Source organism: Ochotona princeps, chromosome 12 (assembly GCF_030435755.1).
Source record: "Ochotona princeps isolate mOchPri1 chromosome 12, mOchPri1.hap1, whole genome shotgun sequence".
In the NCBI taxonomy this organism is placed as follows: domain Eukaryota; kingdom Metazoa; phylum Chordata; class Mammalia; order Lagomorpha; family Ochotonidae; genus Ochotona; species Ochotona princeps.
Window position 1 is genome coordinate 13,735,999 of NC_080843.1, and position 23,639 is coordinate 13,759,637.

Consider the following 23,639-nt stretch of genomic DNA (forward strand, 5'->3'; position numbering starts at 1 on the left):
GAAAAAGGATGTGGTCAAAAATTTTAATACACTTTCAAAACTATTGCCTTTGGTTTTCACCCAAAGTGGGGGAAATAATCTTACAATGCTATGCAGAATGTGAGAATATTGCCCCCTATCACAAAAGTTGTACCAGTTCTAATGGCTGATATGTTGTGATGACAACATTCCATATGAACTCTGCTTCAAGTACCAGCTGCTCCACCATTCAGCTTGGGCGCTTTGTGATGCTTCTAAAGCTAGGATGCCATTCTATGGATGATGCTGACTCTCTTCATAGCTCAAGTCACTAATGTGATGTTCTCCTAAAACCTTCTGGACATGCTTATTTGGTCGGAGGACTGCTGAGAACCTGGGAGATGTCTACAGAGGATGACTTTGTCAGATGCTACTTTACAGAGTCCTGAGCACTATGGGCAGCGGTCTCACTGTGGTGAGGGGGAGGTGAGGGAGTGAAAAGGGGCAAGCTCTCTGCTTAACACCTGTCCCGAGGAGAGGAGAGACAGCAATCCAGAGGCATGGCTTCCAAGGAGGACCACGAGAAAAGAGGCTCTGCTCTCAACTTTCTTGAGACAGGCCTGCAAGAAACTTAAACTTACGCTGGGAAGAGTATGATGGGGGAAGAAATGAAATTGAAGTGCTCTGTACAAATCAGAAGATTCTGAAGTGTTAAACTGTAGCAGCACAGAGACACAACCGTTGATAAGATTGGATTCAAGATGTTTTCAAGGAGATGCATGGGTTAAATAGAGTGAGTTAACATTTACTGTTCTCCCAGTTTTATAACAAAAATCTCCACAGCAGAAATACCTAAAATGCATAATGTGGTATAATTTGTACTTTGTAACCTGGCCCTAACTAGACTTTCAAGTATTATATATCCAGGTATTTTCTTTTTATTATTATTTTTTTTAATAGCAGCTTCCAAACCAGCCGTGAATGCCTAGTTGAGCTAGACCACTTGTTTTAGACACACCAAGAATCTTCATTGCAGCATTTCTTCACTTTTGTTGTACCCTCTGGCTTCTAAATCATGGCTTGGCCTTAACCCCTAATCAATTTCCTCTCATATCTTATGATCCAGTTCAAATATCACCTCCAATGAACTCATCTAAATAGCATTAATCACCCAATCTGTTTTGTTTTGGCGTCTTCAAAGCACATTCCTGGACCAGTTTGATTAAGGTGATGCTGTCGTTTACTCTGTGTTTTTGTCCCCTCCAGACTGGGAACTGTGTCAACAGAGGCTGCCCTCATTCATGTTTTTAATTCTCACTGACTTTCGTGACACAACTCCAGCAAAGGAGCACCATAAATGCTTGTTGAATAGTGTTTAATCAAAAACCTCTTGCAAGAAAGTTGTTTTTAAGTTTGCATCACAATAGCACCAGAAATTGTATGTAGTGAAACTAAAGGCTGAGAGTCAAGTGGAACTCTGTAGAATGTGGTACAGAGTATGTGTAAGACTGTGAACTCCACTTAAAAAAACTGTGTGTGTTTTTTCAAAAGCAATTACATCCTCTAAACAAAAATTCCTCAATTTTGTCTAACTCTCTTGTGTTCTTTGGTGAAAAGCTTTTATATTTTCCTTTAAGTACGCTATTCTACTATACATTTTGAACATGCCTAGTAATGTGGAATTTGTAAACAGTTACTTTTTAAAAGTGCTCCGCATTTCTGAAAATATAAACCATACTGAGTGACTGCTAAAGGAGAAAGAAATTCAAAACAGTGGTGTATGAGTTAGATGTACATAATTTGTGTGCACATGTCAAGTTTAAAATCAGATATATGCCATGTAATCCAAAAACAACCTATTAAGCCTTTGAAATAACTTCATTTTTTTAAAAAAATTAAGTTTGTAGGACAAACTGTCTAAAGCAAGATGTGATCATAGTGGATTTTTAAAGGACAGCTAATGGATGGGTTTAAAGAATTGTGTTGTGCTAAGATCAGAAAGCATTTGAAAACTTGACACTTCAACCTTATTAGCCAACAAGAAACATGGTGGTTTCAACGAAGCTATTCATCAAGGGTAAGCAGCTTATTAAGACCTTCTAATTATTAAGGCAGAGCAATCAATCTAGTAATATCCCATTCCAGAGCTTAGAGTCCTTGAGAAAACTTTGAGAAATGAAAATTAAATCTGGAGCATTTATACCCACCTGTTTTGAGACAAAACTTGTGCACTTCTTACCTTCTAGCAGTGAAGACAAGGCTCTGCCAAGGCTTAGATTATTTACTGCAGCCATCATATTTACTTGGTTCAGTGTGTGACAGGATAAAACTACTATCTAGGTTATCTATACCAGTTGGGGTTTTGCCTGCAAATCAACGCCTACTGTCTGACATCAGAGAAGGGACTGCTCTGATACTGGCCTTTGGCAACCATTTTCTAAACTGCAGTCAGGTGTCTTGAGCTCATCAGGAACCTTTCTCTCCCTTCTCATTCTCATCTGTTAGGAAGAGGAATGATACAAGTCTGTGTCTTTTCTGGCTGGTCTCCCCAAGCACATGAGAGCAGAAAATCCCAGTGCTTTTGGAAGGTTCCTGGGAGGTTAATGCTGGTCTGAGTGGTCATGCAGAACTCTGCATCCGGCAGATGGGGGAAGGGTGCACGTCCTCTCTACCTCCTACTTTTCCATCTTTTCTAAGGACAATCTCACCACAATGTGATAGTGCTGTACTCTAGAACAGCCCCCACCATTCAGCAAAACACCCAGAGACATTCTGAGATGCCAATGCGATGAAAACTGTCACGTGATGTTGAATGACATATCACAGTGACGGAGGATGATAATGCTGTTGCCATGAAAAATAGTCTGGGAAACACTGAAGAGGTTTGAAAACACACACACCCAATCTCATTTGATTTTCACAATGTGTGTGTGTGTGTGTGTGTGTGTGTGTGTGTGTGTGTTAGTCAGGGCAGTGATATCAAACCCTTAATATAGAGATGAAAGCAGAAAACTAACAGCCCTTTGTTCTTCATTAATTTCTTTAATGAATATTTGTTCAGGAATTTATAATTCAGGTATTACTACTAAAAATGGGGCCAGGAATAAAGTCAAATGAAGCAAAATCTTGCTGGTGAGTTGAACCCAAAAATACCCATATGGATAAATGGAATACAGTGTGATAAAGAAGAGAAGTGAAGTAAGAATGGTTGCTGGGAGAGAGGTAGACATTTTCACTCAAGAGCCAGGGAAAAGTTCAATTGTAGAGGTACATTTTGACTCAACACTCCATTGAATGTGAAAACCCATGGAATGAATATCTGTAGGAAGATCTTTCTAGAAAGAAGGAACAGCAAGTAAGAGAGCAGAACGAATAATGAGAAAAAGAGTTAGGAGGCAGGCTTTTTGTTGTGCTCTAGGAATGCCACCAAAATCCAGTATGAGAATTCTAGATTGAGTCCCACCTCCAATTTCCATCCAGCTTCCTGCTAATGCTTAGGAGACAATGGGGAACCCTTTCACTCCCACTGTGGCCTATAGTGAGTTCCAGGCTCCTGGCTTAAGCCTGGCTGTAGCTGGGGTTTGGAGAATGATCAACTGCTCTAAGATTTCTCTTTTTCTTATGCGTTTCCTTTTCTTTTATCCTGTCATTATCCCTCCTGTCCCCTTCTCTTCCAACCCATATCCCTCCCTCTCTATGTATTTCAAATAGAAAAAAAAAAACCTGAACAGACATATTAAAGCAAGAGCTGAATGCGGATCTCAGGCCTGCCAGTTCCCCAACATTTTCAGTTTGTTTAGTCCCATGCCAGGTGTCCTAGGAAAACTGTTATTATCCCAGCATGACACTCATATCCTCGACCCTCACTAGCCACTCTTCAATCTGTCACTCATCGCTCCTAATTACGAATCAATCAGTCTACATTACAGACAGCACTCTTCCCGTGTTGGTTGGGGAGAGAACTAAAAACCATAGTGAGGATGCCAGTGGGCAGCTGAGGACACAAAGGTGCAGGGAAAATAGTGGCCCTGAGAAGGTCTAGAGAGACCTCCAAGCCTTGCCATGGCAGAGCCCTGGAAAGGCCCTGGTCTTCACAGCTGGCAGAGAGCAGAAGGATCAAAGACACTGGGATCCTGTGGACGCCAAGGCTCCCCGTCGCTGTCTGTCTACCCAGAGTTAGACCATTCCCTGGGGCCAGACCACACTGGCACTGTCCACTTAGTCCCTTACTAAGTTTTGAGGTTCCTAAGGTTAGAATTTCTGTTTCTGCCTTCCCCCCTCAATCTCCCAGCACTAAGTCAAGGCCAGTCATAGACAAAATGGCTAATGATGCTTTGAAAAACTGATGAATTTGTGTAAAAGCTGTTGGGTAAATATTCCACAGAGAGAAAGTAAATAGCACTTGTTGCTTATCCCAAATTTCTTTATTTCTCACTCCCAAGTCAGGTTTTTCCTGCGTCATCCAACACTGACATCATTTAGTTTGGTTTCTAGTTTCTGTACCTCTTTGGAAAAATCAATGCCATTGCTTGATCAATTGCTAATTCTGATACCACTATGTCATCCTTACAATTCTGCTAAGATTGCAAAAACTGTATCCATAAGTCCTTATTCATGGCTTACTAGGATGCTTTTTTCTTGTCACGGGTTCTTCCTGTATTCTTATGCCTAAAGGTATGAAAAAGCTTTTTCACAGTTTTGTTTTTTTACTAAGAGTCTTCATGACTTTGCCACTGTGCAGGTTAGCTACAGTCCTCATATCTTTCTGCTATTCCTAACGGCCACTCCAACAGGATGACTTTTACCCTTTATTTCCATGAAGATTTCTTTTTTCCTCTTTTTTTTACTATCAGTTGAAAAAAAATTTTTAAATGTTTTGGGTTGGTGCTATGGCTCAATTCACTAATCCTCTACCTGTGAGTACTGGCAACCCATGCAGGTGCTGGTTTGTGTCCTGGCTGCCCCACTTCCCTTCTAGCTCCCTGATAGTGTCCTGGGAAAGCAGTGAAGGGTAGCCCAAGTTCTTGGGAGCTTGCTCCCATGTTGGAGACCGGAGGAGATTCCTGGTTTTGGATTGGCTCGGTTCTGGATGTTGAGGCCATTTGGGGAGTAGTCAGCAGATGGAAGATGTTTCTCTGTAAATATGCCAGTCCAATAAAAATTAATCTTTTAAATAAGTGCTAGCATTTTCCAGAAGAAAAACTTAGAATATTTCTTAAATGATGCTTGCCTTCTTATTTGAAGTGAATCTATGAAATCAATGCTTCTTTTTAAAATGCTGTAGCTAACATTGGGGATTATCTATTAACTGTGGGGTTTGAGTCAGATGCTGTGTGATTTGAGCAAATACCTGCACTCCAAGGTGTGGTTGGTTTCTGCGGTTCTTGTAAGTTCAGTGGAAAAATGTGGGTAAATAAAGTATTATAGAAATGTGCATGGGTGATAGTTTGCTGGCAACTGGTATGATAATTTATAGAGCCTTTCAAGTGACATTGATCAAATCTGCTTGGCAAGGACAATTTACACCTTGCAAAAGCAGTTTGCTTTATTATAAGGATATTTGTAGTTACTACATTAGCATGTTTCCAACAACTTTTGCAACTTTAAGTGGAAATGTCTTCCCACATATTATTCCTAGAATCATTATGTATGACTTGCTTTAGTGGAACATTGAAATCCTTGATACTTTTACATAATTTTCTTCACTCATATTTTTTGACCCTGGTAGGTACAAGAAAATCAGAGAATATGATCCTAATTAATGTCTTGTCACTTACTAGGAACAGACATAGAAAGAATGGGAAGAAACAGGATGTTATGGATTACTGGGGCTCCAGAGTTTATTTCCAACAAGCTGGCTTTTACTAGGTTTTTAAAAAGATTTAAGTTTTTTTTTTAAATTTTATTTGAAAGCAATATATTCATATATTTTATATACATAGATATGTATATATAAATTCTATGGGACGAGAGACAGAGAATGGTAGGAAAGGAAAGAGATCTTCCTTCATTTGATTCACTGTCCAAATGCCCACCCTGCAGGGCTGGCCAATCAGAAATCAAAAGCCTAGAGACTCCATCCTGATCTCCCACATGGGCGCGCCAGAAACCCACGCACATGAGCCATCACCTGCTCTCGCTGGGTGCTGCTTAGCAGGAGTTCGAAGCAGGACTAGAGCAGCCGGGACTTAAGTCAGGCACCCTGGTATGGGATGTGGGTGTTCTAGACTGCGACTTCATGTTTGCACCCAAACCTGCCTCATGGATTTTATTTCTATTTTCATTCATTTTTATTTGTTCAAGAGAAAGTACCAAGAGAGACAGGAGACTTCTCTTCTCCCTTGCTGGTTCATTCCCAAATGCCTGGAAGACGGAAATTCCACCCAAGTTCCCGAGTGAAAGTGAAAGGGACCAATTACTTGGACTATCATCTGCAGCCTCTCTGAATGGGCGTTAGCAAGAAGCCAAAATCAGGAGCAGAGCCGGTGCTTAAAGCCTACACTCCAAAATATTGTAACTGCTGTGTTAACCAAGCTGAGCTCCCACTTTATTGCAGTCATGAGTGTTTCAGAGCCAGTGGGAAGAACAATGTATTCAAATACTTTAGTGATATTTCATTGCTCATTGTCATCTAGTAAACAAGGTCTTAGCACTTTTCAGTGTTACTTTCTTATTTTATTGTCCTTTAATATTATTCAGGGGGTAATAATCCATGCAAAACAATTCAACAGCTTAATAATGCAGACCTGTTATTCAAAAATATTGGAAGAAAGTCCTGGCTTCCCAGTTAGGCTTCTATAGTCCTTAATACCATCCAAACAGATTCTTGGAGCTTCAATAGTAACATGGAAAAATTGAATTCAAGGATACATTTATTTTGGTGCAAAGAACTGAAATTTTGTGCCAAGTTTTCATCATATGCATTTCCATGAATTTTTGGAAAAACTTTTGCATAATTCAGAACTCATAAAAATCACTACAGATTTTTATTTTCTTTTTCCACCTTTAAAATTATTTTTAGAAAGTACAATTCCCAAACTTCTCAGTGCCAGCTAATCATAGTGACTATGGTAAACCTGAATTATATTACATGTCTTTCATACTCTATTTCCAATCCTGGCAGTTAGGAAAGGCAGGTCCTTTATTGCTAATAAGATGAGAAATTTTAAGCAATTTGCCTGAGGGTACACTGAGCAGGTTCACTTAAATTTAACCTCACTGAAAACAGAACTTGATTGGCAAATGGAAACACAAACAGAGGAAGACAACTTAAACGAAAGAGAAATCCAGAAAAATGGAAAGTGAGGTGACTCCAGGGCTAATGTATAATAACAAAAATTTCCTGCTACAAGAAACAAAAATGGGCCACTCTCACAGTCATGAGTTCAAAGTACTGAGAGAAAAATGATTTTTTTTAAAAAGATTCATTTATTATTATTTTTTGGAAAGGCAGATATACAAACAGTACGATCTTCCATCAAATGATTCACTCCTCAAGTGGCTGCAATGACCAGGAGTCCCTTCCAGGTCTCCCATGTGGGTGCAGGGTCCCAAGGTCTTGGGCCATCCTTGACTGCTTTCCCAGGACACAAACAGGGAGCTGGATGGGAACTAGGGCTGCAGAGTTACAGGCACAACACCCATATGGCATCCTGGCATGTGCAAGGCAAGGACTTTACCCACTAGGCTATCTCACCAGGCCTGAGAAAAACATTTTTTATGATAATTAATTTACCATTTAAACTAAGTCAAACTAGTTGCTGTTCTGAAATCCTTCAGGACATCCTATGTAGTATGCTAAAGGACACTGTTCGAGAACTCAGCTCAGACGCATCTTATAAAACCCGTTAATGCAGGTGGCTGTTAGCGACTTTTGTAAGCAACTCTACAAATCTTACAATTTAGTGCAGGTGGCTGTCAGTGAGTTTTACAAGCAACTCTACAAATCTTAAAAACAAACAAACCCCCTGGTTTTCAATGCTGTCATTCAGAAACGCATCATGGAGCTAACCAGAAAGAATGGATGGTGTGCATGCAACATCCTCGGAAAGATTTTGTTTGATCAAGAACCAGAAATAATAATAATAATGTTGGTGGTCACTTTTTAAAAAAGTACATCACCTGAATACAGTGAACTCGATACGTGGCCCATGTGACTAACAATTCTAGGTCCTCAGTACATAACACACTCCTTTTCCTTACTAGTCCTCTGGTGGGGGTTTAGAGCTGCGTGAGAGTGGAGGGGACAGTTAAAATGTGAATGTTACATCTGGCAATTCCAGTTTGTATCCTGCTTCTGCCACTGGCTGGTGGCACGATCTTACTTCTGTCTTCCAAAAAAATTTGCACCTGCCTCTAGGGTTGTTTTGGTGATTAAGAAAAGCAATACATGAAAAGAGCTTGTTGGATCAGTTGATGCTGTCAGTGGTCAATGTTGTCTTCTGAGACCTCCAGGATCGGCAGGGGTGTTTGTTGGAGCAGAGAAGGGCAAAGTGGGATGCTTCAGGCAAGGAGATTTTCTGCAAACCAGTGGATGCTGGAGAGCCACAGCTTTCTACACAGATGACCCAGTGGCAGGGTCTTGCTGAGGCTTTGTGTAGAATCAAATCCCACATTCTTTCCCCTCTAGCTAGCTCCATACATGTCAAATAGTTTCACTTTGTTCCCGAAAGCTTCATTCCCTAAAAAACTTGACATATTCCTAAGGTCAGTGATTATCCTGCGAGTTATTTTACCTCACATTATTTCAACAAAATGTTCATAAAAAAAATGATTTCTACCATGTTTCATACTACCACATGGACAACAGGAACATCTGCAAATACTTAATCAGTTTAACATTTATTTGATTTTTTTTTAACTAAAAATACAAATACTGCTGTCTTGTGTTCTAAGAAACTAAGCGATAGAAATGTTGGCCAGGCAGTTATATTGAAATATACACTGAACAAGCAACTTCTCAGGCCGTCAAGTCCTTATTTCAATATCCTGCTTTATTTTACGGCCTCTCTCCTCTATTGGAAATCTGCAATTTATACAGTCATTTTTCCCCATAATTGCTATAATTATAATCAGAATTCTTCATATGTTTGTGCTTCTCTCTCAGAGTTCTACAAGAGTAAACATTTGTGATGAAGCGTCTGGATACTTCATGAAACTTTAGGGGGTAGTGAAAAGATTTCCTTATCACTGAAAAACATTATTTAAAGATACATGTGCCTATATTCACCTAGCATAGTAGCAGAAGTCTTTATGAATTATATATATATATTATGTTGATACGTTGATACTTAATCCACTAAGATTTTTTTCTGAGTTACCTTAGTAAGAATATGCTTTTAAAAAAAGATTTTCTTTTCAGTTAAGTTTTTTTTATCCAGAATGACTATAGAAAAGATTAAACAACATTGACAAAAATAAAGATTAAGCAAAATTGAAAACATTTCTCACCTATTAGACTGTAACATTTATAATGTCCTACATCATCTGATGGTGAGATGGTAGAGAAATAAATATTTTCAAAAGTGACTGGCAAAAAACAACTTGGCACAAGCTTTCTGGGGAAAAATTTGATAATATAATTAATGATACTACATACACATTTAACTTTTTGTCTTAGCAATACTGTTTTGAGGACTCTATTCTAAAAAAAAAAAACCCAAAACCCTAATGATATGAAGGTCACTTAAACAAAGTTAATCATTGTATCAATTTCAATAGCAACATTTTAGAAACAATACAAATAAAGTTTAGCCCATCCAACAGTGGCATACTATGCAGCTGTAAAACGGAGGAAGATCTCTATAACATATCTGGAATAATTTCCACAATTATGCAGCTTTGTAACAAAATATCTACAGCATATTATCTTTCTTGTGAGGAAAAAAGGGAGTTCTAAGCAAATATACATGGATCTGTTTGCTTATATACAAAAGAATGAACAAAAAGCAACAAACAACTAGAGCTTAAGCAATAAACATGATGTAAGGAAAGAAGAAAGTGTTGTGAATGATTACAGACTGTGGAGGGTAAGGAGATAAGCTCATTTCAAAAATGTTTTGAATTACGCACTTATTCACATCCCTTAGCTCTGTTTGCAGAGGTTTCGTAGCAGTGTTAAACAAATTTCACGTCGAGCCTTGGCATCTATTCCATTCCCCAATGAAGGTAACCAGGGCTGCTTGGAGAAGTCATTGATTATAGGACCAGATCAGGAAAAATACAGATTCTAGAGTGTCTTATGATAGCAAAAATGACAAAATTCTCCAAAAAGATGGGGACCATTTCTAAAGGACGTAATATCTGCCTGAAAGGAACTCTCAATGTAAAAGTCTGAAAAATTACAAGCAACAAATATGTAAGAATCTTACTGAATTACAGTCACAGAACAGCTACAACAGCAAAAACCTAAGTCCATTCTGACACAAAACTACCTTTCCTAAAACATGCAACACAAATAAAGGGCAACAATAATAACATGACAGTGAATGAACTCAACAGATAATAGAGAACATCACACAAATCCAAATGGGCATGCTCAAAGAAAAGTTGGGAAATTATCAGAGATTGGAGAAGACAAAAGATATGTGACCCAACAACACACTGGATTCTGATGCATGGAAAGGTTATTAGGGGATAAACTATTCTACTGGAATCAAATGTGCCCTTTAGTTAATAATATTGTATCACTGTTCATTTTCTGGTTTTGATGATAGCCGAGTGGCAGGTGTATGCAAACTCTGTATCACTTCTGCATTTTTGTCAATTGAAAATTATTTATAGAGGTTAAAGTTGATTTCAGGCATATTGCAATTGGAGAATCACAATTGGTAGTTATTTCTTTATCTGGCAGAAATAGGTACTCAATAAAAAGCAAGCTTATACCTAAAACTAAGTCCCCAAATACCTTCTGGAATCAATACCTTGACATCTATTGCCTTGTTCTCTCAATTAGTACAGATTACTGAAATTCCCCTACATAAATGGATATACGTTTGTCAGGAAACCTGGCTGATGAGCTTCTCAGCTGCCATGAGAGTTCTCAAGCAGCTCTTCCTCCGCTGGATTGAGAAGCTTCAAGTTAAAGAGTCTGACTTTGATCTTGTAACCAATTTACTGAATGAGGCTATTCATTAACATTTCACATTTTCAAATGGCTGATTTGTACATCTTGAAGCTGCCCGATTGTAACTCTACATTAAAAATCCCTTGTCCTACATTTTAATGTTGTGACTTAACCAAGTTATAATGAACACAGGCAATGTGATTTCAAGTGATGACAGATCAACATGGATACTAGTGAATGCATGGCACCACAGAATTAAAGCAAATTTTCAAAAAATCCAGAGAGGGTCAAGTGTAATGGATTTTAATATCCATTAATCCACGTGGGTATTAGATATATCCTGAAACCACCCTCTCCAAATTGGATTCAGAGGGAATGTAATAATTATCCAAGGCAGTTAATTTTAATATTTTAAATGGTGCATGACCATTGTTAAACTGTTAGAAGTTCTGACCTAAAATTTTAAGACTCCCATGTGAGTTAAGAAAAATGAATGTAAATCTTCATGAAGAGACCACAGATGGAATGCAGGTCGCAGGTTCAAGCTCAGAACTGAGCTTCATGCTCTGCCTCGAGTGATTGCTTGGAGTTTGACCTTTCCTCTCACTTCGTTTCTGGCAGATTTCCAAGGAGGGACAGGTGGTTGTAGGGCATATTCTTGAGTTACAAGTCAAATAATATCTCATGGTTTTCACCTTTAATGGGCTAAGCAGGAAGCATTTGACAAAAGTCACTACAGTGGTTTGTAGAAATAATAGATACTCTAGGGCATTCTGAAATCAGTTACCTGGTAATATGGGATTCAAAAATCTCCATGTTCCTTCAAATGTTGCATTGCAAAAGTTTCCATGTGTGCTTGTGCTGTGCCTTTGGGAGCTCTTGTATCCAGAAATCAGTGAGGAGGTTACATTGGTCTGTACATGTGGAGTTCTCATTGGTGATAATCACACCACAGAGCATGGAATGAGGAGAGGGGCTGCTTTTTGATACATGACATGAAGGAAGTGAATGACCTTGGGGGAAGGATTTTGTAAAATTAAGAGAATTCTTGCCTCAACTTGAAATTCAGAAACTGGCAATGGGCTTGTGAGAGCTAAGTAATTCTAGGTTTAATGCACTGATGATTGCAAAAGTCAAAACCAGTGAAAATAAATTTCTACTAGAATTGACTGCATTTGTAAAATGTCAGTGTGGTTGACAGATACTACCACCAAGGGATCAGAGAAAAAATATTCTGGGGAGCAATCCATGCACAACTCTGATGGATTAGTATGTGGGTATTCTCATTTGCATTGCAGGCACTAGCTATACTTAATGCAAGCGACTGGAGAGTTTAGGTCCAGGTTCATTCTTTGACTACATATTGGTGAATAACTTGTTAAATGTTTATCACTGAAGGACAAGAGCAGTGTAATTTGACAGGGAAGGGATGTGCATGCACCTGTGAGAAACCCAGGACATGAAATTCTGGGATCAATAGCCAGGGGTTGATGAGGGAAGTTTATCACACAGCCCTTTGGGCTGTGGAAGCCCTCCATTAGTTCTTGGTTTCTGCCCTAAGATTATATATGGAACACACCATTTCCAATATGCAACAAAACATTTGCATTTTTAGTCCCATTGTGTTTCAAGTCTAACAAACTCTAAACATACTGAAGAAATCCCTGTTTTCCATTTCCAATTGATCTTTCTCACTGATAGTATCATCTTTCTTTCAGGTGCTTAGCTCAATAATAGCTGTCTACATACTTCCTTCTTAGCCCTTCTCAGCCCTTTACCTAACTATCTGTGTAGTTCATGTATCGCTGATGCCCTAATGGCTTCCTACCCACTGGCCTAGTCTGTCATTTCCTGCTTTCTCATTTCTGTTTTCTGCTCAGACATGGGCAGAAGGGCTGCACACTGCCTCTTGCCTCAGTGCTACCTCTGAGGATCTATCTGTTCTTTGGTGATTGTATTATCTCATTTAATCTTCACAATCTCAGGAGGTAAATAATTTTATTTTTGTTTTGTTTTTGAGAAGAAAATGGGAATTCATGAAGATTAAGTAATGGTCCACAAATCACACATATTATAAATATCAGAGTCATGGCTTAAAGTTCTGGACTTGAGCATTATGCCTTCTCTGGTTCAGCAAATAATACTTTCAAAGCACCCACTTAAATCTCTGGAAAGCTATAACTTCATAGGTTTTTGGAGTAGGACGTATGGCTTTGTTCTTTTGTAGCAACCACGTATGTGTCTAAGTTACATGTAAGCACAAGAAAAGCAACCTTGTAATTTTTTTATGAAAAATACCAGATGTTGAATCCTGTCATGCAAATGACAGGTGATTTAAGGGTGTATACTTGCATTAAGTAGCTACTAGTATGTGTAGTAATTGAAACCTAAAACAATTTTTAAAAGACCTTACTATGGTAATTGTCTCACAATGTACATACAGAACATGTTATCATATTTTACACCTTAAATATATACAATTTCAATAATTATTCCTCAAGAAAGCTAGAATAATGATAATGAAAGAAAAGGATGAGTTGCGTAGACACACCAGTCACATTTCCAGTGCTCATTAGCCAAACGGAACTAATAAACACCATAAATGACAGCACAGATACAGATCTGTCCATCATCACAGAAAAGTCTACTGGAAGCCATTGGCATAGCACATCCTCAATTCTCAATGCCCCAGTATATTCTACCAATCCAGACACCCAGAGACAGTTACTCCCTGAATGATTTGTGGAAGACAATTGGTACAGTAGTTACACAACTTGGGCTCCTAAACCAAACCCTGAACTGAATACACACAAGCTGTGGAAATCACTGTGTGGACTACCTAATAGCATTGTATGAATAAGTTGTTATAAGTACAAATTAATTACAAGATTGCCTGATCTAAAGTAGTGTCAACAAGCATTAGCAAATTATTACTGATGCAATATTCTTCAATTTTTCAAATTGGACATCAAGAAACAGTCATAGCATTTTCTCTGCTGCTTTTATCAAGGACTCAGTTTGTGTGGCTACAAGTAGGCAAGCAAACAGGTAAACATTCTCTTCGAAAACCTGAGGAAGGGCTAGATACAATTTCTATTTCTAATTTACAGAGACTTGTTTTGTGACTTATCACATGATCTATGCAGGAAAATGTTCCATGTGACATTTTGGAGAAAGTACATATCTATATCTTTAGTGTCATTTCAGGCACCTACTAAATGTGGTTACTAGGAACTTGCCATGTATTTAGTCATAGTGATTTGAAAATATTGGCATATTATCTAATAGACAAATGTGCATCACTTGGTTTCTCATCTTTTAGAAGTCTACTCCTAACCATCATCTACATCCTCCAATTGCACTGTGTACTGATCCTCACAGAATTGTTCCCAGATATCTCTCTTAGGACCATTCATGATTTCAGTTCTTTCATCAGATTGGGTCATACCTATAGATTTTGGAATATGGAACACATTTGTACAGTTACACTCAGATCAAACAAGTTAGGAACATCAAATTGTTTTAAAGACAGAGGAGTGGTCCAACAGCAGCAAAAGATGTTGGCATGAAAGGATTAATAGACACTGGCGAAAGAGATATAACTTGGATTCCAAACAGCCTATACAAGACAGTTCTGGTAGATTTTGAGGTTAGCGTCCTACATGAAGGCAATGAGTTTCCCTGGAACAAAGCAGTCATGCTTTTTCATTAGCTTATTTATTTAACTTCTTTATTTTCCACAATACAGTTTCTTAGACTTGGGATTTCCTCATTCCTCCTCCTCCCCACAAGTTTTTCGCTATATAGTAACAATAGTTTAGCCTTTCACAGCTGGTGTGAAATTACTGCAAAGACACATGTAGAGTTGAGGCAGCCAGCCTGGAATCTCTATCAACTCTGAGCATCCAAAAGGCTCCACTGTAACTCCCCAAACTCTCTTGCATCCTCTGACTTATTCATTCTAGCCCATATATTTCTTAGGCATCTCAGAACGTCACTTAATTCCCTGAGCATTTGGATTGCAGTAGTGAATATCGACAAGCTTATCTAACATTTAATTGCAGTGTTATCTCCTAGATCTATGCACCTTAGAAAACAAAAACATGCCTTGAATATAGATATACCACAGCATGGGATGATGTCATCTATTCAAGTACTTACTTTCCATTGCTTTTTCTAATTTCCATTTCTCGGCAGTTATAACAAAGAAAAGTCCTAGCATAGAAAATTATTTAAATCTATATGAAGAAAAGAAGTAAGGACATCTCTTTTTCATGTAGGATTTGCATATAAGCAGTTATTTGAAGGACAGAGTGTATTTCATATTTTGTTTTAATTTAACTTCTCTCCTGGTTATCTATAAAGCATCTACAGACACAATATGTTTAAGTGAATTAAAAGCTCAAAGTTTTTGTATGAAGTTCCTTAAAAGTTTAACTAATTTATGAACATGTATACATGTTCTCCCTTCAGCGCAATGGATCAAAACATACCTTAAACTAGAAATATTTCACTGGGTCTACTGTTGTAACTAAGTTTCCTTATCTGGTTCCTTGGAGTTTTGTTCCCAACAAACAAACCACAAAGACAACAAGATGAAGAGGATAACATTTGGAAAAAGTCCCTTCTTTAACTGCCAAAGAAATGAGCCTGAGGAAAATGAAAACTCAGTTTATAAATGACTCCAACATAAAGATTACTGTATTAAAGAAGTTTGTTAAAGCAATTGGAAAAATGTATGCATATATGTAAATATTACATGAAGTCAACATACCATCATTTAATTCTGCTATAATGAAGATAACAGCATCTCATATGGATTTGCTATTGAATCTAAATTTCAGTGTAGATTCTAATCAGTTTCTTTAGAATGATCTAAATGCATTACAAAGCAATTGCCCTTTACCTTAAAGCAGTTCCCACACGATGGGTATTTTGGTTATGGTCACCATGGGACTTGTTGTAAGTTTGCTATTTGTGAATAGCTATGTGTTGAATATTTTCTTTAATAATACTTGTTTAGCTCTCTCTATATATTTCTTATATTCTAGCTTCTACAACACAATTTCTTTTATCACCTGCTCCTCTCCTGAAATTGAAATTGTTAAGAATCTCATTGAGCTAATTTTTATAGTGTTTATCTTTTCCTTCAACTTTTAGATCTGTTAAAATCTGTCTAATTCTAACTGAAAAAAAAATCATCAAATACACTTTGCTGCCATATCAAGGGCTATGCACATTGTACCTTCCAACTTTAAATTAAAAATATGATAGTGAAAACCACAATGTTATTAAAATTAAACACCAACTCGTAAAAGACAAAATATGCTGTTATTTTTTCTTAATTGGCCATTTATCTATAGAAAATGGTTAAATTTGAGCATACTTTGAAACATAAATAAGAATTCCAAATACAAAAGCAACTGGCTACCCTGAAACATTTTTGACATCCTCTTTCTCCCAGTAACCCAAATTCTTCAGTTATTGATACTCACAAATTAGAGACATTAGTAAGACATGGGAAGTACTTAAGAGAATTCTTATTACTTATGAATGTTATTCCTAAAAAAATAAACGTGTTTCTTTCAGGCCATTGGTTTCTGTCACATTCTGTTATATCATGAATGTCATCTAGAAAACTTAGCTTAGAATATTCCATTCATATTAATTTGTATCAGTTAACAGGACATTGAATTGCTCTAATGATACGTGGATGTTGAGCATGTAAGAACTAGAAACAGATGCATGAATAAAAGGTGGAACTGAGGGTAAAAGAAACACATAGAAATCTAGAATGACTTCTTGACTATTATCCAGCATGCAATTTTGGGTTTCTGTTAGGTTGCCTGCTTGGGTCCCTGGGAAAATTGTGTGATTCAGAATAGAAATTGCAGTCCTGCACTTCCCTGGAGCTGATGCTTCTAGACCAGCACAGAGAGTGCTCACAGGCAGGACATGCCTGCTTCTATATTTGCTGAAAGAGCCCGTGCATCCTGCCACCATGGAGGTATTAAGCCCATTGGACCACATAAAAATGCCAAGTTCAGATGTTAACTACTTTTGAAACTTAGGTAATTGATAACAAATGCAACCCGCCAAATGCTGTTGGGGTTCAGTTGACTGGTTTTTGTCTTTTTTTTTTTTCCTGGCAAGCAGTTAGTGTTGTTTATGCACTCTGCCAGCATTAATGAGAGAATACTAAACAGGACAATTCCCACAAGACGTGAGAAATACTAAAACAAGACTACAAAAGGAAGGTAAAGTGAGTTGGAACTGGATTTTAACTAGTAGAAAACAGCATTCTTAAAAAATTTGTTGGTGTTTTTTGAATTCACAAGGGCCAAGGCACATTGTCTCACTAATAGTGAGGCCAGATTATAAAAGGACTGTGTCGGCTTTGCTCTTTCTTTAAAAGTTGTGTTTCTGAACTGAAGAGGATCTTGTATTAAACAGAGAAGACATGAGAAGTCCTAAAAACTTGCTACTGTATACAGTCCTTGAAATTTTCATTTTCTTTGGCCTAAAGGAAATATTTTCTGTTTAGAGCCTCGAGGTTTCCACAACAAGGTATTTCAGGATATTTCAGCTTGAATCATTTCATAGCTACTCTGGAATTGTCTGTAACATATTGGATTTATATTCTAGAATTTTGTGTTTTAGAACGTCATCAGGGCAGGTCTTGTAGAGAGGTTTGAAATAGTCACTGTATTTATTTTATAGCCTTCTCTAATGCGACATCACATGACATCGCATGCTTTCAAGGAAACCCGTGTTTTACTTGTTAGAAACAACAAATGTTTACTTTTTAGTTTCAAATACGGCTCATCTTGCAATGTTTTCCTCCCAGACACAAAGTTGTGAATAGATGAATCAGCTTCAGAATATGTGACTCTTACAGGTTCTAAAAAAGACATCTGTGCACAAAAGTAGCCATTTATTACGTGACACTAGTCATTTGACTGACCTAACACAGCTTCCTTTTGGCTGGCTCTAATTCACAACTTGATAGCAGCTGTCATAGTGAAAGCAGCAGGTTCATTATCTGATTTGTTTCTGCCATCCCTGCACTCACAGACTCCATTAGCAACATGGCTATGTGATTTTTAAATTACTGAATTAGTCATACTTCCACTGAAAGAGTAGACTGAGAAAAAATAAAATAGAATGACTTCTTGCTACATTCCCTTGTATTTCTCTGCCTGGTGGTTTCCCTGCCTTCCTTCCAACAGCTTATATTGATCATTGTCCTTAGGAAAAAGGCCCCTCATGTGTTTTCTGCTCTATGTTGCTGCCCGAGCCAAACAAAAGCCATCTCAGGGACTCAGTATTCTGTCTGCTGTTGGATGCCTTGGTCTGACAGGCAGAGAGTGCTGACAAAGTTTGCTATTGTTGGTCACTCTGGTCTGTAAGTGCCTAGGGTCTCAATTAAAAGTACAAGTCACTTTTCAGGCTTTTGTCCCACATTGGAGGATATCTACTGATGAGCAAACTCAACCTTTATTCAATAAAAGGGGAAAAAAAACATGAAAAAACAAAACAACACTCCTCTACAAATTTCTTCAAATTGTATCTGTTGAAATTAGGGGCAATGCTAGTGAGACTTCATCACAGACAAATAAAAGACATTTAAGAACAAGTGAATAATTATGTTAGATCTGCTGAAATTGCCATGGAGACTAGAGCATAACTGGAGGTGATGTTGTGACAGTTAGATATGCTTTAGCTATGCAGTGTCAATTATGGCTGACAAGAACTCAGCACAATTTCATTGGTTGCTTTATTCTGTACTCTCCAAAGTAGAGGCTTCCTCGCTTACACTGGATGAGTTCTCCCTGTTGAGTAGAATCTTAGGATCCTGTGTTTCTATCATTCTTGTACTGTACCATAATTTATTATCATTAATTTCAACACATTATATTCCCTGAGGGCCAAAAAATGCATGTGCCTAACTCACTCAGCATGATGATTTGACTCAATAGGCCAAGATTATTAGGGTTTTACTAAAAGTTAGGCTATATAATTGGAACAAAAATATCTTAATGTCTCACTATTATACCTGCTATAGAATGTGTCACTTAACATTTTCATGATTAAAAAAAAAAGCAGTATAGAATGAAACAGGATTCCTGCCTATGTTTCCAGCAACCCCTGTTCTTGAATGTGTCTCTCATCCGCACAGTCTTCAAAATCCTAGAAGGTACCGAGTGCCTGGGGAGAATAGCCACACATCCTGACATGTAATGTAGATGCAATGTTCGCTACAACCATACCCACGTAATTTCAGCCTTGACTTCCATGTTCGCAGCCCAGGTGTGTCTACAATGTGGCATCTGGTGCGAGAGACCAGTTCTCCCCTGTGGCATGTTGGTATCAATGCTAGAAACCACAAATCACCTCAGGATTTTACTGAAATGAGCTCTGCCCACACACTATCTCCCCGTAGGAAACTTTAACTCAACAGAAACATTTTTTCAAGAGAACCAGTTTGCATTGAGGCAGCACTCAGAAGCAAGAGTAGTGCAATCAGAGTGTGACTACGTTGCAAAATCTGGACCAGGTGCCTCAGCAGACATTCACTGCAAGCACAGCTTAGGCTTCTTTTCTGCCATACATTTTCTAAGAGGGGAGAACAGGCTGGAAATCACTCCGCAGTTCCTTGCAGTCTGCCTTGCCCAAGGGTTCTGGGGGCTACACCTGTTTGTTTCAGTGTATCAGGTAGAAGCTGGACTGTGCTTTGTACTGGGATTTTCCACATGCTACTAAAAAACAGGCAATGGGGTCTGTCAGCAATGAACGGATGCATTTTAAAATCTTAAAAGTAGCCTAGTGTCACCTTTACCAAAGTTGTCAGCAACTTTAAGGGGAAAAAAAGTTTTTCCGTAAGAAAGGGAAGTGCTTAATTTTTCTTGCGTTGGTTACTTGACAAGAATCTTTGCAGCTCTATCCCTGAGTAGGCTGGCTTGCACCTCCTGGGGGGTGGAAGGACAATGCTGCTGCGCCCTGACTGCACTGCTGACTGTTACTGAAGACTTCAAAACAGACCAAAACTAAAAAAAAAAGTTCAGAAGTGGAGGAAATACTACTGAGCTTTTTATTTGAACACTTGGAACATTTCTCTTTAAAACTGAATGGGCTTTGTTTTGATATGATCCAGGCACCAACTGAATTCTAAAGAGCCCCTAATCATTTACACTTCATTGGAAAGACCATGAAAATGTGCCACCAATTCTGATTTTTGTTTTTATTTATGGTTGATTACATACTGCTGCTAACATTTGAGATGAGCACAGGATAATTCATACAATGGTTTACTGGGGACATTAATGTATCAGGCAAGAAAGGGAAATACAGTTGACAGCAACAGAAATCAAGGGTTTGATGAAGAGACTTTAGGAGCCTGAGAGTGATGGTTTGCAGGTGTTAGCAGAGAGAGTTATTACACATAATTTTGGTTGGATGACCGATTTGCTCACTGATCTTTTTGGCTATATGCATGAAAACTGTAACAATATCATCTTGGATATGCCTGTGTGGAAAATGGAGCTGGCAGATTTGGCTAATTCGTGTACTACGTTGGTGGATTAACACTTAACACCCAGGTAAGTGTTCACAAGAACATTTTTTTTTTGCTCTAGGAGTGTGTGTTGGTGGTCATTTCTCAAAACCATACCAAAAACCAGAGAGGAAAACAGAAAGCAGCTTTCTTGGAGAACTTTAGGATTAATAAAAATGAGATAGGGAAAGAAAAGATGCGAAATTCACCCACATAGAGCCACAAGCTCACTTTTCACTACATTTAACGCTATGCATGGTGAGGTTACATTTTAGCTTTTAAAGCAAATGCTTTGTCAGACACTCAGTTTGGTAACAAATTGGCATCTAAGAAAACCGAATAACTGAATTATAAGAATTTGTTTGACAAGAGCAACGCAATGTGCATTGAGGCGAAGAAAGCTAATTAAGAGGTCATTGTTGCACGTACAAGTAGAAACCTTAGATCCCATTTTTAATCATGTCCTGTTCTAAGAAGCAAAATCCACATGTCCAATCAAAAGTTGCATTCTAACACATAAACTGCGTTAGGAATTTCAAATGATAGGAGTGACCTATATGGCTGTGACCATAAAGTCATCAATTTTAATCATGCGTAAAATATGCAAACGTGCAACAATTTATTGATTAGAGTATATGTTTGTTAAGATTATTTGGATACCTTGTCAATTTCAAAATCAATCTACATCTTATAGAACGAAAAGCTCATTCCTATTTTTTATTTTCCCTCTAAAATCTTAGCATTGAACAAACATCTTAGCAAAGAATCATGTTACTTGAAATTAGAAGTGCACCTTAACCACGACATTTTCAAAAACTCTATTATTTTTAAAGAAAGCAACCTAAGATCTTGCAAGCATACTTTGACCTACAGCTGACTCTGATTTGACTTTGCCCACTATAAAATCTTCTTTTGAAAAAACCCTCAAAACCGTTTCTCAGGCGTTCATAAGCAAAACAACCAATTGGCCAGGAGGTTTTGCTGGCCAGTCTCAGCGTGTGTAACGTCAGCGCTTCCTTGCACGGTTAGCTAAGTTTTCTCTGACGTCGAACACATCTTAGACCTTTTACCTATCCTGCCCACATCTTAGATGTCAAAAGACTTGCTTTCATGCACTCTGCTTGGGATGTTTGCATAAATGACGAAGGCCAGCCCAGGCTGATGAATGTCACTGCTATTTTTGCCTTTCTGCTTGTCACTCTGTAATTGCAGTAAATGCAATCGAAAGTAGTTTTATTTGAAGGCCATTTGACAGAGGGGAAGAAAACACATTTACTCTTTCAAGGCCTGTGTGTTTTCTAGGAGAAGCTTGCCTATAAAATTTGTCCTTTTGTCCTTGGGTACTTACTTGGGCGGCGCAACCTGGAGGACTTCTAGAGCTCCAGAAGGGAGTTAGAATCCACAGCCCACTGCTGCTCTCCTCCCCGCCTCAATTCCTCATGTCTGGAATGGAGGGGCTGGAAAGTGATCTCATGTCTGTGTGCTCCGTGCCTTCCTTCCCAGAATGAGGTAGACATTTACATGGTTTAGCTGAAATATGGACCTGTTTTCATTTAAGAATTTGAAGGCAGGAGTAGTTTGTTATCTGTTGTTATGTTGAGCTAACGCTAATCAAAAAGAGACAGTAATGTGTATTTCTTTTTTTTTACAGGATTCTTGCCTGACCTGTCCCTTGCGCACAGAGGATCACTAGAACTCAAGATCATTCTTAATCTTTATCACGGAGATCAGCTAATCCATCGCAGCTGGCCTGTACAATCCTTCAACAGGATTTTTCCTTACAGAAAATTTATATTTAGGCAAAAAAGTGAATGAAAATATAAAATCAGTGCTAGCATTTGCTGAGAGCTCTTTTTGCTTGATTCTCCCGGTTTTCTGTAAGTCATCAATACCTGAACCCCAGCCATCAAGTATGTTGCTCTCACATCTCTCCCCACAATTCTGTTTCAGTGTTTCTTACCTATGAACAGGTTCCACTCTGTGTCCAGATCAGCCTGGTTGGCCAAGCAGCCCTTCATGACATTGAGGCAGTAGTTGTTACAGGGTCTCACGGAGGGCAGGCCTCGGCAGTAGCGGCAATACAGCATCTTCATGAGGGCGCGGATGCACCCAGGGGTTGGGCTCACCTGTGGATGTTTTGAAAAGATTAAGCAAATCAGAAATTCGAAGGATGAATGGGAGAAAAATAGAAGCCCTTTTCTCCATAAGAGAGAAGGGAGGAAAAGCTCAATAAATTTCAAGCAGCAGTGCAAATGACTATAGCGAATATAAAAATCTTAACCCTTTATAATGTTTGATCTGAAACCAATCAATTTCTGGTAAATATTGTTCAGCATTATAACATGCAATTTTTCAGAAGTGTCCCTGTCAACATTTTGATTTCTCAGTCACTGTAAGTCAGGTCTAAAACCTAGCCAGTGTTGCACTACAATAGAACATGAAATGAGATAATGCATGTGAAAGCAATTTGCAAAGTTAAAAGCCCATAAAAATGCAGGTGTTATTAAAGTTTCATGTGACACCTTTAGAAAAGTTTCCAACTGGCTATTTGACCCTTTTTGTAAAGGAAGTTGGCAGATATACTTCCTTTGTTCATAACTTTTTTTTTTAAGATCAATATCAACTCGTCTGGGACTCGTGCAATCCAGGCTTGCTCAGAAGGGACAGCCCTGGCACCAGGCACCTGCAGCTTTGTGCTAATGCAAAGCTCAGGGCAAGTGGGCCCAAAATTGAATGTGCGTAGAAATCTTCACAGTAGTCCAGAGGAACATTTTGCTACTTCACAATGAAAGGCCTTTTTCTTTTTTTAAAAGACTTATTTTATTTTCATTGGAAAGTCAGACATACAAAGAGGAGCAGAGACAGAGAGGAAGATTTTCCATCTGATGATTCACTCCACAAGTGACTGCAATAGCTAGAGCTGTGCTGATCTGAAATTAGGAGCCTAGAGCCTCCTGCAGGTCTCCAACATGGGTGCAGGGTCCCAAGGCTTTGGGCTGTCCTCTACTGTTTTCCGAGGGCACACGCAGGGAGCTGAATGGGAAGCAGGGCCGTTGGGATTAG

At 38.4% G+C, this 23,639-nt stretch overlaps 1 protein-coding gene across 1 annotated transcript in view; it reads right to left on the reverse strand.

Annotated features, from left to right (window-relative positions):
- Positions 1–23,639, reverse strand: part of GPC6 (glypican 6) — a 1,040,817-nt gene that overhangs the window by 325,368 nt on the left and 691,810 nt on the right. Inside the window, exon 4 of the mRNA XM_004577405.3 lies at positions 22,537–22,702. Coding sequence (XP_004577462.2) covers positions 22,537–22,702 — 166 coding nt within the window. The remainder of the gene's footprint in view (positions 1–22,536; positions 22,703–23,639) is intronic.